Source organism: Trichechus manatus, unplaced genomic scaffold (assembly GCF_000243295.1).
Source record: "Trichechus manatus latirostris isolate Lorelei unplaced genomic scaffold, TriManLat1.0 scaffold00138, whole genome shotgun sequence".
In the NCBI taxonomy this organism is placed as follows: domain Eukaryota; kingdom Metazoa; phylum Chordata; class Mammalia; order Sirenia; family Trichechidae; genus Trichechus; species Trichechus manatus.
This window is the reverse complement of record NW_004444074.1, coordinates 515,115-532,790: the sequence shown is the minus strand read 5'-3', so window position 1 is coordinate 532,790 and position 17,676 is coordinate 515,115. Positions and strand designations below refer to the sequence as shown.

Here is a 17,676-nt window from a genome sequence, read left to right as displayed (position 1 = left end):
AAAAAAAAAAAAACCCAAAAGCATAAAAAAAAAAAACAAGAAAAAGGAAATGCTCCCAGGGATGTCCCTGTGTGTCTGAGAAGAGTAAGGGAGTAGCTTCCAAGCCGCGCGGTACTGCCTGGCTAGAAGGGGGTCCGAAGCTGAGAAAAGAAAAAGAAAACAAATCAAAACAGAACAAATCAGAGCAAACAAACATACAAACAAAAAAGCCCCAGGGGTCCCACTAGCATGGTGGCACAGGCCGGGAAGCAGTTTCACAGTCAAGCGGTGTTTCGCAGCCTTTCAGGAAGAAGCAAAGATGGCACATAGAGCCAGGTATTTGAGAGAAAGGAGGGGGAAGTAGTGAGAGGTAAGGAAGAAATCTGAAGAAGTGGAAAACAGCAACACCAGCAGCCAACAAAAGGCACTCAGGGAGCCGACCAGTGCGGGTGGGTGTAATCCAAGCAACATCGGGGTGAAGCTGGTGCTTCCCGGCGAAGAGACTGTGGCTGCAGGAAGCAGATGAGGCTGAGTAGGGGTGAAGAAGGGTGGGGGGTGGGAAAGCATATATCGCTGGTTACCAGTTGTTCTGTCTCCTGCTGGAAGCTCCGTGAAGCTGCTTTCTTGTACCCCCTGTTCTCTGATCTCCGACAGGAGTCCAAGATGGCGGATCCATGCTTCGGTAGCTGATAGGGGACCTCTGCATGTATTTTCCTTGCTCTGTGTTCTCGGTCAGTTTCTTATTCCATTCGGTGCTTGGCTGAGTTCTTTATCTCTTCATTTGATGCTTAGGGTTTCAGGATTAATGTGTGACTCTGTTAGACTTAGTTTTTCGGATCTTAGCTGCAGAGGGACAGCATGGTGCTTCTGACTATAGCGCCGTGTTGCCCGGAAGTCTTAATGTCCTTTTTGACGTGGTAGTTTACAAATGGTTTTATTCTCAGAGAAACTATTGCCCAGATTTAATCTGTTAATTTTCACGATGATCGTTTCTTATTTTTTTAGGCACGAGATGTACGCACCAATGAAGTGGTGGCCATTAAGAAAATGTCTTATAGTGGAAAGCAGTCTACTGAAGTAGGTTAAGTATATACATTTTTATTAACATGTTAGAGAAAGACATTATTTTTAATGGCGGGAGCAGAATTTTTTTTTAAAGGAGTGTAATATACAAAAAGAGCACAAATCTTAAGTGTATATTTCAAAAAATTTTCTTTCATCACAAAGTGAATGCACTTATTTAATTAGAACCTAGAGCCATAAGCAGAACAATACTGGCATCCCAAAAGGCTCCCCACCTTGTGCCCCCTCGTTTAATTTTTTAAACTCTAGTTTAATGTATTACTCTGTATTTATCATAGAGGGATTGTCTTGCCTTGAAGGAAATAATTTTGCAAATTAGGTAATTGAGTTATAAACTGTATGAATGTAATTTCTGTCAACTTTTTTATTTTGACATCTAATGTAAAAATTACAAATAAATCACAGTTGTATTTTCTTGTCAGCCCTTCTTAATCTATTAATTGCTTTTTTTTCTTATTTAACTCTCTAAATAAAAATAACTATTCATAAATTTTCTCCTCATTCTTTTTTTTCCCCCTTACAGAAATGGCAAGATATTATTAAGGAAGTCAAGTTCCTGCAAAGAATAAAACATCCTAACAGTATAGAATACAAAGGCTGCTATTTACGTGAGCACACAGCATGGGTAGGTATTTGCTCTCTCCTTGCTGTAACTTTAGTTGGTTTTAGTTTCGAGTGCATTAGTTAAGACTGTCTCAGACTGGTTGTGTAAAGGTATGCAAAGGCACCTGAAATGTTAGTTGATACTGAGAGAAGAAAAGCATTACCTGCTAGAACTAGGCATAATAATTGTTCATTTAAGAGAAGTGCTAACTTTCTGTTAAATAGAAATGGCCCCCTTTTATTGAATAATTAATAAAAACTACAGCTAATTATCATTTTAGTATACTGAACTTAGATTTAGATTTGTAATGTTTGGTGCATTTTTATCCAGTTTAAATTTTGGAAGGACTCCTAAACTTAAGGCTATCGTTAAACAAACAGCAGCAATGTTGGACAGATTACCTCTCTGTCTGTCAGATTCCCGACCTGTAAAACAGCAATAATAATAGAACCTACTTCATAAAGTTGTAGAGGTCGTTGGTGGCTCAGTCGTAAAATTCGCACGTTTAATGTCTGAGACCCCGATTCTCTTTCTGGCTAATGCACCTCATACACAGCCACTCCCTATCTATCAGTAGTGGCTTGCATGTTCCTATGATGCCGATCAGTTTTCATTGGCGCTTCCAGACTAAGCTGGGCTAGGAAAAAAGGCCTGGTGACCTACTGCACATTGTTCCGATCTGCAACTGATCATGGCGATGGCGTGGGACCTGGCAGCATTTCCTTCCATTGGGTATGGGGTCACCATGAGTTGGAAGCCCACTCAGTGGCAACTAACAGTAATGTAAGGTTGTTGTGAGCGTTAAATCAATTAATATATATAAAATAACCTGGCATATAGGAGATATTCTGTATTTACTTTAAAAGACATATTTAAGGTATAACCTACACTTTGTACGTATAATTCCAGAGTACAATTTTCTGCTTCCTAACAGTTATTGTTACTATAGGTTAACTGTAACAGAATATGTATATTCCTTTCTAATTTTAATAATTTTATATGAAATCACATTTTGTTAGCATCATTAAAAGATTATCACTGGCTTAACTTTATACATATATTTAACAAATTGATAAATAAATGAGTATTTTCAAGGTAAATGAAAACTAGTGCTTGTTTTACTTAAAACTATCTTCTGGATCTCCTGGGTAAACTTATTTTATCTCAAATGAAATCTTTATAATAATATGTTTTAATATTTTTATAATTTTTTTTCCCATGTAGCTTGTAATGGAATATTGTTTAGGATCTGCTTCAGATTTACTAGAAGGTAAGTTTCCTTGGATTAGTAAAGAAAAATAATACTAACAAAATAAAATAATTCAATTAAAGATTTCTTAAATTACGTTAACACTAAATAAGGTAGAAACTTTTCAAAAATAGAAAAACCCTAGCTTTTTCCAGATTTTCGGCATGGTATGTGGTATCCCCATTAAATATTACATAGTAGCATAAAATAGGTGGATTGTCTCACTGTGACTTTAGAGGCTTTTTTCTGGTTTCTTTGCCACTTCAGCAGCTTGATCTGCTCTTTATGTTCACATCAGATGTATGTGAGAAAAAAGGGGGAACATCTCTTCTGTTTGTTTTTATAATCACCAAACAATTTAGTATTGTTAACTAAGAGGAAAATTGGCTGTGAAATACACTAGCAGCTGGACACAACAGTATACTAGTTATAAAGTTCTACAGGCTTGTCTTACTGTCTTAGAAAGCAAATCCCTCTTGCTAAACGTTAGTATCCTTAAATTGTCCCATATGTTAGGAATGTATATTTATTATTTTAAATTGAAACATTCTATATAATAATTAGATTCTTTGTTTTAAGTTCACAAAAAGCCATTACAAGAAGTGGAAATAGCAGCAATTACACATGGTGCTCTCCAGGGATTAGCCTATTTACATTCTCATACCATGATCCATAGGTAAGTGCTTTGAAAATTATCATGTATTACCAAGCAGATGGCTTGTTGCCTTTATCTACCTTAAAAATTATTATCCGAAGTTGTTGGTTATAGCCAAATAGAAGCATTTCAGAATCTCATAAATGCATATTTTTTAACATGTCCATGTTCTAAAAAGATTACACTTGATCTCTTTTTTTAGGATTATTTTCATCTTTGCCTACTGGTGCTGCTGGGCCTTCTTGAGTTATGTGTACTTTATGGATTTGTGGTAGAAATTTAATTGTAAAATCACTAAGTGTACAAACTGGAAGGGACATTAGGGATCATATAGTCTTTTTAGTTTTACAGATGAAGAACCCAAAGCCTCAATTTGTGACTAATTTCCTAAAGGTTGCAAAGCAGATAGATTAGAGCTAGAACTAAACCTTTTGTCCTCCTGGTAACTGATACTGCCAGATTTGTTCCATTGATCTCATGATATGGACAAATAAAAGCTACTTAAGATTCTTTTTGCTTTAATCATTGATAATTGATAGTAACTTTGATATGAAACCATTTTATAAAGCATTTTTTGGCATTGGTATGTGGTTTTGGCTGTTTTAGAAGAAAACTAGCAATTTTTGATTATATATACCAACCAGACAATACATAATAAACTATGTGACAGAGTCACGTGAATTAACGGGTTATCTTTTTTTTTTTGAAGATGAGCAAGTCAGGTCCAAGAGAAATCCATGTGGCTTGTAAATAAGTCTGATGGTACGGTGGTTAAGAACTCAGTTGCTAACCAAAAGATCAGCAGTTGGAATCCACCAGCTGCTCCTTTGAAACCCTATGGGGCAGTTCTGTTCTGTCCTATAGGGTCACTATGAGTCGGAATCAACTCGACGGCAATGAGTTGTAAATAAGTGAGTGGCAGAGTTGGAATTAGAACCTGGTGTTTTCTTAACTTCAAAGTACCTTTCCATTTTTTTAAACAAATGGAAGGAAAATAGACATTTAGTATTGCATGCCTTACAGTACGATAGTAAAAACTGGCAAATACACTTGGAAATTTAGTTTTTCTTTTTTAATTTTTAAAAGGTTAAATGTATGTTGTAGTGCCCATTGGATATACAATTCCGTTTATATAAATATTCATAATGTTCTTAGTTTGGATGGGCAGTATGTTTGCTGTTTTAGAAAAGTAAGTTTGAAAGTAAGTATGGAATCATTGATGTTACATTACCCATAGACTTAAGTTTTCATTTCATAGTTACAAGAACTGTGTTAAAGTTTGGAAAGGATAAGAATAATATTTTTTCTTTTCTAGCCAAATTTGGGGTATGAGGTGTTTATTTTTTTAATTTTTTTTTTTTTTTTAATACTAAGAGGTACTCAGAAGCTTTACAGATTATGAAAGGATTGTCAGCTACCAATTAAATTCTATTTCTAAAACCATTATTTGTACCAAAGAACAGACTCAGGATATAGACCATATGTTCCAGTTAGCTGATTTTCTCTCTTTTGTCATTTATGGCTGTTTGACTTCTCTTTTAGAAAATTGTTACTATGTATTTATTTGAATTCTATAATTTTTATTTTCTAACTTAGATCTTAATACTCATTGTCCCAGTTGTAAGACTATCCTAGGACTTAATTATTTTGATTTCTCCTTCCCTATCTTAGGCATTCTTGTTTGATTTTTTATCATTTACAATACAATCTAATGAAGAAAAGATAAATAATTTTCTGTACTCCTTAAACCCAGAGATATCAAAGCAGGAAATATCCTTCTGACAGAACCAGGCCAGGTGAAACTTGCTGACTTTGGATCTGCTTCCATGGCATCTCCTGCCAATTCTTTTGTGGGAACGCCATATTGGTAAGAATTGTCCTGTTATTGATTCTCATAATTGAAATATGCAATGTGTGGTTGTACATTTTTCCAGATACCTTACCTTTTTCTTGTAAATACACCCTCTCCTCACTTTTTGACATGGTTAGGTTCCAGAGACTAGATTGTTAGGCAAAAATCACGATTATGCAAAAATGGAAGATGACCATATCATATCACAGCATGGAGATTGACTACATCATTGCATAACTGTCACATTATATCATTACATAATGGCAAAACCATTGATAATCATGGCCGAGCCAAGCTGACACATAACCTTAACCGTTACAGCCAGGATTACTCTCTCCTTGCACTTCAGCGTTCATTATTGCCAGACATGTGTTGTTAATGCACAAAATGCTTAGATAGTAGATTTTTACTATTGTTGTAAATGTGAAATATCAGAAAACAAGATAGTCGATAAGTGAGGAGTAGGTGTTTTATGCTATCTTGGACATTTTAGCTTTAAGGATTATAGTTAGTTTTTAATATAGATTTGCGTGCTGCCCTTGAATCTCCTTTTTTTTTTTTTAATCTTTTTTGTGCTCCCCCCGCCCCCATTCCATTCACTTTCTTATAATTATCTGCATCATAAATTGGGTGTGGGAGTGAAGGTTTTTTTTAAAATGCAAATTTGGGGAAATAAAGAAATGCTAAATGGAAATTTGTGTGTTTTCCTTAGATTTACATTTACTGTGTTTCAGTGATCTTCAGACTAAGTGTACCTGAAGAGTGGTAGCCACTTCAGAGTTGTTTTTTCTTTCTTTTATTTGATTGGTTTTTTGTTGTTATTGTTCTTTTATTTTAACTTTTTACTATGGAGAATTTCAAATATACACAAAAGTAGACAAAAATATAATGAAACCTCATGTTCTAGTCACCCAGCCCAACAATATTATGGCATTCTCTTTACCTCCCCATCCCACCCTCAATATTTTGAAGCAAACGCTAGACATCATGTAATTTTATCCATAAATAATTCACTAGTATTATCAGCAAGTTTGAAGGAAATAATTTTCCAGATTTTCAGTTTTCTTATGTTCTCTTGCTCTGTGTAATCTGAAAATAGTGCCTGATGGCCACTGCATCCTCTTTCCCACCTGTCTTTCAAAATCGCCCGTCTCCTGCTTTATAAAACAAATGCTTTAAACCCATCCTGAATATTACAGTGGTGGATCTGGTCTGGGATATAAAAACCTCTGAGGCACACCAAAGGGGCAATTTAAGAATGTATAGCATTTATGATAAAATATTGAAGGGTCAGGTTGCAAACTCATGGCCAGGCCCTATGCCTTTCCAGTTATCTCGCTTTCCCTTCTTTTTCTCCTCCCTTTCTCTTTCACCCTCATTACACTGCTCCTTTCTTTCCACATTAGAATTGAGAACTGATAGTTGTCATGGGAACACATATTAGCACGTTTATTTGCATTGAAAAATGAAGTCAGACTTTTCTGACAGCAAGTGACTGACTAATATAACCATGAAGACTGTCTTTGCTATAGGTTATATGGCAGTTCTTTAAAATAAATGAGCTAATTCTGCAGCTCCAAGGTTATGAAAATACATTTAAAATTCACATGCAATATAGATGTATGTACTATGTGTTATATTCTTTCCATCTATTAGATTTATAAAATTTAGATGTTATCTTAAAAATGTGCAAGGGGATACGTAGTTTTTTAATATGTAGGAGGTATATGAATAAAAAAATTTGAAGGTCACTGCTCTAGATGACAAAAATTTCTTATTGTAGAACCCTAGTCTAGATATAAAAAAGAGTTCTGTGAGCAAATAATACTTCTGAATGATTCCCCTCGTTAGAAATTAATGATGAATATTAGATATTAAAAAGTCCCTGGAAAGCCCTACAATAAAAAAACAAAAATCATGTCTTTAACCTTGTTTAACTTAGTAATTTCCCAAACTTACTTCAATGTCTTAAAAAACACTTTGGGCACACCATATTATTGACAATTGAAAGTTTACTTCATTTCATATTTGTTGATTTGAATATAGTATATTTGGAGCACAAGAACTACATACGTATCTATATGTCTTCGCACATACACGTTTGTGGATGTCTGGTAACTGTTACTGAAGTAGTCAGCAGCTGTTTTCAGTGTCTGTCTGCACTTAAAACCAAATACAAATGAAGTATAAGGCAAAGTAGCATCGAGAACTCTGGATTGTAGTTGAAGACATGAATTAGTGTTTCATTTTATGACTAAGAAGCCTATAAAGTGGAAAACTGTATGATTGTTTGAGATATGAGTTTTTATCATGGAACATTATTTTTGTTTGAAAGAAAGACTGACAGACAATCTGTGGTTATCCAGTCTTGGGTATTGTGGTAGATAGTTTCTCAATTGTCACATCAAGGAAAACAACTGACACTACTTATTGCCAGTGATAAAATTCAGTATTTCAAGCAAAAATTAGACTTTGTGGTGGGGTCCTAAGACCAAAATATTTGAGAACTGCTGATCTGTGAGGATATGCGGTACTAGAATCTGCAGACTAGACCAGAATATAGCCCTGCTCTCAGGGTGTCCTTCCTTTAGTGTTCTGCTGTATGATCATGACAGATGGTGACAATGAGCATAGTCTCAAAGTATATATGCAATGCTAAGTATTTACCTCACAACCTGTAATACATTTATTTCTCATTATAAAAATCCTTATGTTCAGATAAATTGACTGGAATGCAAATCAGTGTTCCTCATATAGATGTCACTACATTCTCAAAGAATAGTATACATTTTTTAAACCTTAAATGAACACTTTATATTTTAGGATGGCCCCGGAAGTAATTTTAGCCATGGATGAAGGACAGTATGATGGCAAAGTAGATGTATGGTCTCTTGGAATAACATGTATTGAACTAGGTAAGCATTGTTCTTCATTACTGTGAAGTAAGTTTTGATCAATGTTTTACCTCAATTTCTGTACCTAGTTACAGCTTTTTATCTCATGTGCCAGTTCCTAAGGGGAGCAGTAAATACAATTCTCTGAAAGTTTTAACTTTGGTTTTCTGATAATTTTTTATACATATTAAGTTAGGTATATTATATTTGCTCTGTTAAATGAGGGTTAAAATAATTTCCTACTGTGGTTTTAATAAGTTTGAAGTATCTGTTTCTAACATTAATGAGTATTTCTTAAACACCTAGAATGTGTCTTTGAATACTAAATTTATCATCTATAGAAGCTCTCTAAAGCATTCATGAATTGCTTAACTCTATCTACAGTACTTAATTTGAGTTAGGTATGATAGTTAGATGTCAGGTTGTATACCATATTGTAGAAGTTTGATTTTATGCACATATTTTGTTCTGTTACCCATAAGTGGAACTATGCTAAAAACAGTGGACCATCATAACTTATTAACATCCCACTGGAAGTGAACTAGGTGGGTAATTGAACTGCCTTGTAATTGAAGATACTGGCCATCGTCTTGCACTTGATTCCCAAGCTTTCCCCCAATATCTTTTTATGTTTGTTTGTTTTTCTTCTTATAAGAATATTTCATTTAATTTATTTAAAAGTGGAAAATATTATAGCATTTAATTGAGACATTCTAGAAGGGGTTACCAGGCTTTGAAAATAACACATTAAAAGTAAAATCAGTGTATTATTTTGGTAAATGATTATCAACCTGGATTTGTCCGTAGTTTTCTAAACAGGGAAATTGAGGTACAGTAAAGGTAGAAGTTTTCTTAATGTTACTCAGTAGATGAATATTACAATTTCTGTAACAACCATACTGTTTCTATTTTGCAGTATAATATTTTCCCAAAATAATGTAATCTTTAAATTTCATTTTTGTTGGAATTCCTACACTAACCATTCCCTTCAAACTCTACCTCACCATGTTTATTATATAGTTTGACAACACCAGCAATCAGAGATTTAGAGATTACCATAATGTCATTCTCTCATAATTTCTTGCTCAATTTTCTATTCTCTATTTCATTTAATTCTGCTCTAATTCTTATCATTTCCTTCCTTCTGGCACCTGAGGGCTTCTTTTGCTGCTCTCTTTCTACTTGTTCCAGTTGTAGGGTTAATGTTTTGATTATGGCCCTTTCTTCTTTTTGGATGTGTGCATTTATTGGTATAAACTGTCCTCTGAGCACTGCTTTTGCTGTGTCCCAAAGTTTCTGGTAGGATGTGTTTTCATTCTCATTTGATTCTGTGAATTTCTTTATTCCATCCTTAATGTCTTCTATAACCCAGTGGTTTTTAAGCAAGGTGTTGTTCAGTTTCCATGTGTTTGATTTTTTTTTCTTGCTTTTTCTGTCGTTGATTTCTACTTTAATAGCTTTATGGTCAGAAAAGATGCTTTGTAATATTTCGATGCTTTGGATTTTGTTAAGGCTTGCTTTATGGCCTAATATGTGGTCTATTCTGGAGAATATTCCATGCGTGTTGGAAAAGAAAGTGTACTTGGCTGCCGTTGGGTGGAGTGTTCGGTGTGTGTGTATGAGATCAAGTTGATTGATTGTAGCATTTAGCTCTTCCGTGTCTTTGTTGAGCTTCTTTCTGGATGTTTTGTCCTTCACTGAAAGTTGTGTGTTGAAGTCTCCTACTGCTGTTGTGGAGCTGTCTCTCTCTCTTTTCAGTGCTGTTACAGTTTGTTTTATGTATTTTGGAGCCCTGTCGTTGGGTGTGTAAATATTTATTATAGTTATGTCCTCCTGGTGTATTGACCCTTTAATCATTATATAGTGTCCTTCGTTATCCTTTGTGGTGGATTTTACTTTAAAGTCTGTTTTATCAGAGATTAATATTGCCACTCCTGCTCTTTTTTGATTGTTGTTTGCTTGATGTATTTTTTTCCATCCTTTGAGTTTTAGTTTGTTTGTGTCTTTAAGGTGTCCGTTTACATTCAGCGTAATTATTGATAGGTACGAGTTTAGTGCTGTCATTTTGGTGTCTTTTTTTGTGTGTTGTTCAGTTTCTTTGTTCCACTTAATTTTCTGTGCTGAGTCATTTCTCTTTATGTATTTTCATCGTTATTGACTTTGTGTTTGCTGAGTCTTTATATTTGTCTCGCTCAGTTTGAAGTTTGTAAAATATTTCTTTAACTCCATTTGAAAGTATCTTCAAATGTCCTAAACCCTATTCTTTGACCCTTGCTTCTGTAGATCCTAATTAATTTTTTAAGAAACCTTGGTATGAATGTAGAGAAGAAACTATGGAATGTACTCTGCCCATGTCTTGCTTATACGTACTTAAGCTTTCTGATGCATACTTGTGTCCATATTGGTAGTAAAATTACATTAATGGTCCTATTAGTTATCAGTGCTATATTTTAAGATTTACATGATCAGAAGAAACTGTACGGTTTCCGTGAAATAGTTTATTATTTTTCCAGGCTATCTAGCTTCTTTTTATTCTAGTTCCTTCACAATGGACCTTTTTATACTTAGAATAAAACAACTTCAGGAGATGTGACTACCGTTAGATCATTTAAAGTGGATGACATGTTTCAAAGACTTTCTTAAAGTTTTAGGCATACATTTGGCATCTTCATCTTTTATAAATATTCTTTCATAATTAGTTTTTATAATACTACTTAGATATGTTTTAAATTCTGAAGTGATTAATCAGGAATTATACTTTAAGCCTGGCTCTGGCTGAGTGGGAGAAGTCTATAGTAGCACTGTTCAATAAAATGTCCTGCAATGATAGAAATGTTCCGTGTCTGCATGGCTATTGAGCACTTGGAATGTGGCTAGTGCAACTGAGCAACTGAATTTTTAATTTTATTTAGTTTACATTTAAATAGCCACATGGAGCTGGTGGTTACCCTGTTTGACAGCACAGATCTAAAGGCATGATTTTCAATACAAACTAGAGTCAACGTTGGGAAATAAGTCTGTTATGTGCTTTTCCACTGTAAAATAGTTAAGGATAACGAATTAAAGCAAATTCATAGTGTAGGTAAAAGAACAAACTTAAATCAACTGTACTATCTTTGGTTTTAATAAGTACAGTTCTGGGTAAATATGACTCTTCATTACCTTGGTATCATAAAAGTCCAGATAACTTAGTTATTTCTTATGACCAAACATTAAAGTGAAGAATTTTTCTAGATGGTTTTATTTGTTTTTTTACAGTTAATCTGATGAAGAAGATCCCTAGTGTGTTTTTTTCAGCCTGCGTGCATGATTGTGTAATTTTCTTTATAAAAATAAAATTTACATTTTTTTTCTGATTATATGCTGAGGATAGAAAATTAGAAAAAGTGAAAAGAAAATAAATCATCCATATTTCTACCCTCTAAACATAACCATTGTAAATTTCCTTTGTTGTTGTTTTGTTTTGTTTTACACATAATTTTTCATGGTGCTGCTATAATTGACTCCACTTAATATCAGCCTAACTCTATACTTTAAAATGTTTTTTATTATTGCTAACAGGTTGCCATTTACAAGCTGGGTAACTTTGGGCACCTTAACCTATCTCATAGGGTTAGGGTTTTCATGAGGAATAAGTGATACACATAAAGTACTTAGAATGGACCCAGGCACATAGTAAGCATTGATAAATGTTGGTTGTTTTCATTATTATCCAATTTGTGCCTGATGTAGTTCCGGGTACTGTAGAGTTCCTGTCCTTATATCCTAAAGCTGAGTGTTAAATAAACCTAACTTACAGAGGAACTTCTTAAAATAAAAACAATGCCCTATCCAGGGAAAAAACAAAAGGGACAAAAACTTCTCTTCCTGCAGAGAGCCAAGGTGAATGGAAACTTGTTTTTAAGTTGATTATCAGTATGAATTCCCAAGCAAGGACAAAATTATTTCTGTCATTGAGAGACATAGCCATAAAAGAAAATGATAAAATATGAACTCATTTACCTCACCTTTTGATAATTACTCTCCTGTATAAGTACACAGAGCCCTGGTGGCGCAGTGGTTAAGAGCTCACCTGCTAACCAAAAGGTTGGCAGTTCTAATCCACCAGCTGCTCCTTGGAAACCCTATGGGCAGTTCTACTCTGTCCTGTAGGGTTGCTATGAGTCAGAATAGACTGGACAGCAGTGGGTGGGTGTATATAAGTACACATTATTTGAACTCTTTCTCTGGAAGTTTTTTCCACTGGACTTTGTTTTCTGCAACTTACTTTCTAGACCTTCCAGTTCTTCTATTTCAATGTTATATCATTTGCTCTTTAGTTTTGGTAGTATTAATTCTACAGAAGCAATCCATATTTATGGAAAGAGACATTTGAGAAAACATATTCAAAAAATAGTAAGGCACATGGATGAACCTTGAGAACATCATGCTGAGTGAAATAAGTCAGCCACAGGACAAATACTGTATGATCTCACTTATATGAAATAAGCAAATATATAGAAACCAAAGATAGTTAGTGGTTACAAGGGGTAGGAGAGAGGACGAAAGGGAGAGTTATTGCATAGGGGGCATTAAGTTTGTTAATGGTGGTGGAATGATTTGGATAAGGGTAGTGAGAATGGTTACACAACTTGAGGAATGTAATCAATGTCACTGAATTGTACATGCAGAAGTTGTTGAGATGATGTATTTATTAAAAAATGAAAAAAATAAGGCATGGGATTGCTAACTTCTATTGCAGTAAAATATATGTTATATAAAATTTGCAATTTTAACCATTTTCAAGTGTACAGTTTATTGGTATTAATCACATTCACCATGTAATACAACCATATCTATTTCTAAAAATTTTCGTCACTCTGAACAAAAACTCTGTACCCATAAAGAAATAATTCCCCATTTGTTCCTCTCCCCAGTTTCTGATAATCTCTACTTTCTGTCTATGCATTTGCCTGTTCTGGATATTTCATATAACAAGAATCATACAATATTTGTCCTTTTTTCACTTAGCATAATGTTTTCAAGGTTTATACATGTTGTAGCATGTATCAGAACTTCATTCCTTTTTATGGCTGAATAATATTCCATTGTATGTATAATACTACATTTTGTTGATCCAGTCATCTGTTGATGGACGTTTGGATTGATTCTACCTTTTGGCTATTATGAGTAACACTGCTGTGAACATTCACATACAAGTATCTGTTTGAGCACCTGCTTTCAATTGTTTTGAGTATTATACCTAAGCGTGGAATTGCTGGGTCATAAGGTAATTTTATTTTTAACTTTTTGAAGAATATGACTATTTTTTTTGAACATTAGTTTAGCAGTAGCTCATACAAAAAACCAAACCCAAACCTGTTGCTGTTGGTCAATTTTGACTCATAGCGACCCTATAGGACAGAGTAGAACCGCCCTATAGAGTCACCAAGGAGCGGCTGGTGGATTTGAACTACTGACCTCTTGGTTAGCAGCCAGGGTCTTAACTACTGTGCCACCCGGGCTCCAGTAGCTCATAGAATTTTGAAATAAAAAGTTAAATCCACTAAAATCTATCACATTTTATATTTGGTGAATTTTCTATTATTTTTAGCTAACTAAATTAAGGGATGTTTAATTCTATATAGTAAGTGAAGATATAAAGCATATTCTGGTTTGATGGTGTACCATTTAAAAAATTTAAAGACCTTAATAAATTATCATAGAAATAGATAAGTCATTTCTTTCATTCATTCAGAATTTCTTCATGTCAAGAGTAGAACTGTGCTCCTTAGGGTTTTCAGTGCCTGGTTTTTTGGAATTAGATAGCCAGGCCTTTCTTCCAAGGTGCCTTTTTGTAGACTCAAGCCACCAACCTTTCATTTAGCAGCTGAGCATGTTAACCTTTGCCCACCCAGGGACCCTAGCAGATTAAAATTTATTATATAAAACAGAATTCCACCAATCCATATAATAAAAGAATTTTAAAATTTTTATAAGAAGCATGGTATTTATAGAACTTCAGAGTACCTTCTTATAAAATACTTGTTAATTACAAAGGGAGACGGAGTAACTGACCTTGAAGAAAGCTGGCAGATGCCACCTTAATCAAGTGATCAAAGTGAACACCATTAGTATCTTCATGGGATATATCAGTCAGCAAAATATAGCATTACTTCTGTGATATTCCTGCCAAAGAGGTATAACCCAAATCTAATCATAGGAAATAGCAGAAGAATGCAAATTGAGGGACATTCAACAGTTCTGTAAACTACAGAAGTGTCAAGTTCTTGACCTCAACTTTCACCTTCAGAAGCGAGGGAAAAAAACAATTCAACCAATATCAGGACCAAGAAATAAGATCACCTTAAAACCTCAAATTTTGCAGATATTAAAAAGGATAGTAGGGAAATATTATGAAAAATTTTGTCAATAAATTTGATAACTTAAATAGTCAAATTTCTAGAAAGACACAAATTGTCAAAGCTCACTTGGCTATAAAACAGGTCATTCGGACATTTTAGGGAATGTTCTTTATAGAAAGCATACAATAAAGTATTTAGGGATGGTAGGGCATCAGATCAGCAATTTACTCTCAAATGATTTAGAGGAAAAAGTTTTTTGAACTTCGCTAGCAATTTTTTAAAGTTTGAACTTGTTTCAAATTAAAGAAAAATAAATAAAAAAAACTTCAGCATTAAGTACTTCAGTGCTCTGTATAATAGGCACATATTTTAACAGGAAAGTTTTCTTTCTTTACAGCGGAAAGGAAGCCTCCTTTATTTAATATGAATGCAATGAGTGCCTTATATCACATAGCCCAGAATGAATCCCCTACACTCCAGTCTAATGAATGGTAAGTATTACTAACAGATATGTTATTCAAATTTGTATAAATGAAATGCTTTTTTATGATCTGTTATCAAAGTGAGTTCACTTCGCTTAAGTAAAATGTGTTACCTGAAGAGATATTAAACTAGGCTTATGTTACCCTTTCTTACATCATGTTTATCCTTTATCATGTATGCATTTCGTAGCATATATATGGGTCAGTTTAGAAATAAAGGACAGATGATGTCATATGGAAGGAAAAAGTATTGCTTTTTACAGAAATTTATATTTTATTTTTTCTTGGAACTTTAGGAAAATATATAACCCTAATTACATAATAAATAGCATGACATAAGCTTTAGTATTTTATAACTAAAATATATCAAGTGTTGCAACCTGTATTTCTTTTGAGAAATAGTTTATAATTTATGTGATATAAAACAGAGGTAAAATGATTTGCCTTTATCAAAATTACCAGGTAATTAAAACCTTTGGGATCATTCTAATTGTAATAATGATATTTGTTATTCAGATTGCTCTGATGTTCCTCTTCCTAGTGCTTTCTTGATTTAATATAATTCAATTCCTTCATGTAAAGAAGTTATAGAAAATTAGGATTTTTATCAATGGTAGAGAATTTTAGTAGGAAATTAATTCCTCAAGTATACCTAGTATTTTGAAAAATTCTAGGGAAAAACCCAGCATACTTAATTACTGTTTTTAAATTCACAAGTGGATTCATAAATCAGATACTTTACTTTTTAGAAGATTATGTAATTAGAGCACATCCATAGATCTTTGCTATATATGTAGAGATATATAGAAAGAATCTTTCAGGCCAGAGTTTAGTATTATGGTATACCATATTTTCACAGAAATAATGTATGCCTTCTATATTTGTTTGCCAACTACGCCATCCCCCCAGTGAGGCATTTTCATAAGTACACTAAGCTTATTTTTTTACAGCAATATGTAAAGAAATTACATAGTGACGCTTATAAAAATACCTCGGGGGGTGGGTGTGGTGGGCAAACAAATGTAGAAGGTACACGTTATTTGTGTAAAAATACAGTATATAAGTAATAAATATACTGAACACAGACTCATTTTACACTGTTTGATATATTGGGGATTGAAAAAAAAATTATTTTCTTACCTACAAGGAATTTAAAATTTTATTTGAATATTGATGACAAGCATTGATGGAGCAATTATTTCTCACTGTCTTATTCACTGAAGTCTAGTCAATAACACTATGTAATATTATGTTAGAGACTTCTAACAACATTTTAAAAAATACCTTAATTGGTTTTCTAGGTTTAATGGAAGTCTTATCCATTTGCTCAGGGGCACCAAATACTCAGGTATTAAAAAATGCTGCCTCTAGAGCACATAGAATGATGTTCTTAAGCATACTATACAGAGACCATCCAAGGGACACACAAGGAAAGAAAGATGGCTTAGAGAGGGGGAAAAATTTGTTATCTTGGATTTGAATGCAATTTAAAAAATGTAGATAGGCTTCCCTGATTTTGCCTCAGTATACAAAGGATTGTTATAGTTAATATGTAGGAGCAGGGTTTTCACATGATCTGTGCAAGTTTATCTGTGGAAAATAGTGAAGATTCATTGGTGGCTATAGATAGCTTTTCATGTTTTACTTTTTGACTTGTATGAAATATATAATATATAGTCTTTTCTTTTTGTTTCCATTTCCCTTCCCATCGGTATGCACATGCCTTGATTTTTGGATGTGTTTTTAAAGGAAATAGCAATATGTTCACTTGATACTTTCCTTTACAATAGGTCTGATTATTTTCGAAACTTTGTAGATTCTTGCCTCCAGAAAATCCCTCAAGATCGCCCTACATCAGAGGAACTTTTAAAGGTCAGTTTTATTATATCCTTAAGGTTCTCTACCCTTACGGAATTATTTTAAAGAAAGTGTTTTGTTTTTTGATGCTGAGTGAAGGATTAGATACGCTGTACTAGCTTTTACTAAAATGCTAATTTTTTATACTGTTTCCACTAGGAACTTTTCTTAGATACTAAGTTTGTTTTTTGTTTGTTTTTTAAAACTGATTAGCTCTTCTTATCATGTCTGACTAGAACATATATTTAAATATTCATAGTGTCAAATGGCTGCATTTGTATATGTGCCAGAATATGAGTTGTGAGTTACAATTCATGTGAAACAGTGCCTTATTTCAAAGTTGGTGAAAGTTTAACTTTGAATTTACTTCTTATACCCACCACACTTTATATATTGATCTGTCCTATATTAATGTAATATGACAGAAAGAGAAATGACATGTAACATTTACATAAACATTAGAGAACAGATTGCAAAAGAAACTGTAAAAATAGATATATTTTTATTTTTATTTTTGGAAATACATTTAATTTTTTTAACTTAACTCATTGCCATTGAGTCAATCCCGACTCATATGTACCTTTTGAGTTTTTAACTTAGCAATAAATTAACACTAGAAAGAGCAAGGAAAAAAAATCAACTACATGGAAACTGAATAATACCCTGCTTACACATCA

At 33.6% G+C, this 17,676-nt stretch overlaps 1 protein-coding gene across 4 annotated transcripts in view; it reads left to right on the top strand.

Moving 5' to 3' along the window:
* The window catches only part of TAOK1 (TAO kinase 1), a 155,430-nt gene that overhangs the window by 99,796 nt on the left and 37,958 nt on the right, over positions 1–17,676 (top strand). For 3 of the 4 annotated variants that reach the window (XM_004385347.2, XM_023739620.1, XM_023739619.1), the window contains 8 exons: positions 985–1,056; positions 1,586–1,687; positions 2,891–2,936; positions 3,495–3,591; positions 5,324–5,437; positions 8,246–8,337; positions 15,058–15,151; positions 16,933–17,014. In XM_004385347.2, the coding sequence (XP_004385404.1) occupies positions 985–1,056; positions 1,586–1,687; positions 2,891–2,936; positions 3,495–3,591; positions 5,324–5,437; positions 8,246–8,337; positions 15,058–15,151; positions 16,933–17,014 (699 nt within the window). Of the gene's footprint in view, positions 1–984; positions 1,057–1,585; positions 1,688–2,890; positions 2,937–3,494; positions 3,592–5,323; positions 5,438–8,245; positions 8,338–15,057; positions 15,152–16,932; positions 17,015–17,676 lie in introns of those variants that run through there. The other variant, XM_023739621.1, reaches the window with a different exon arrangement.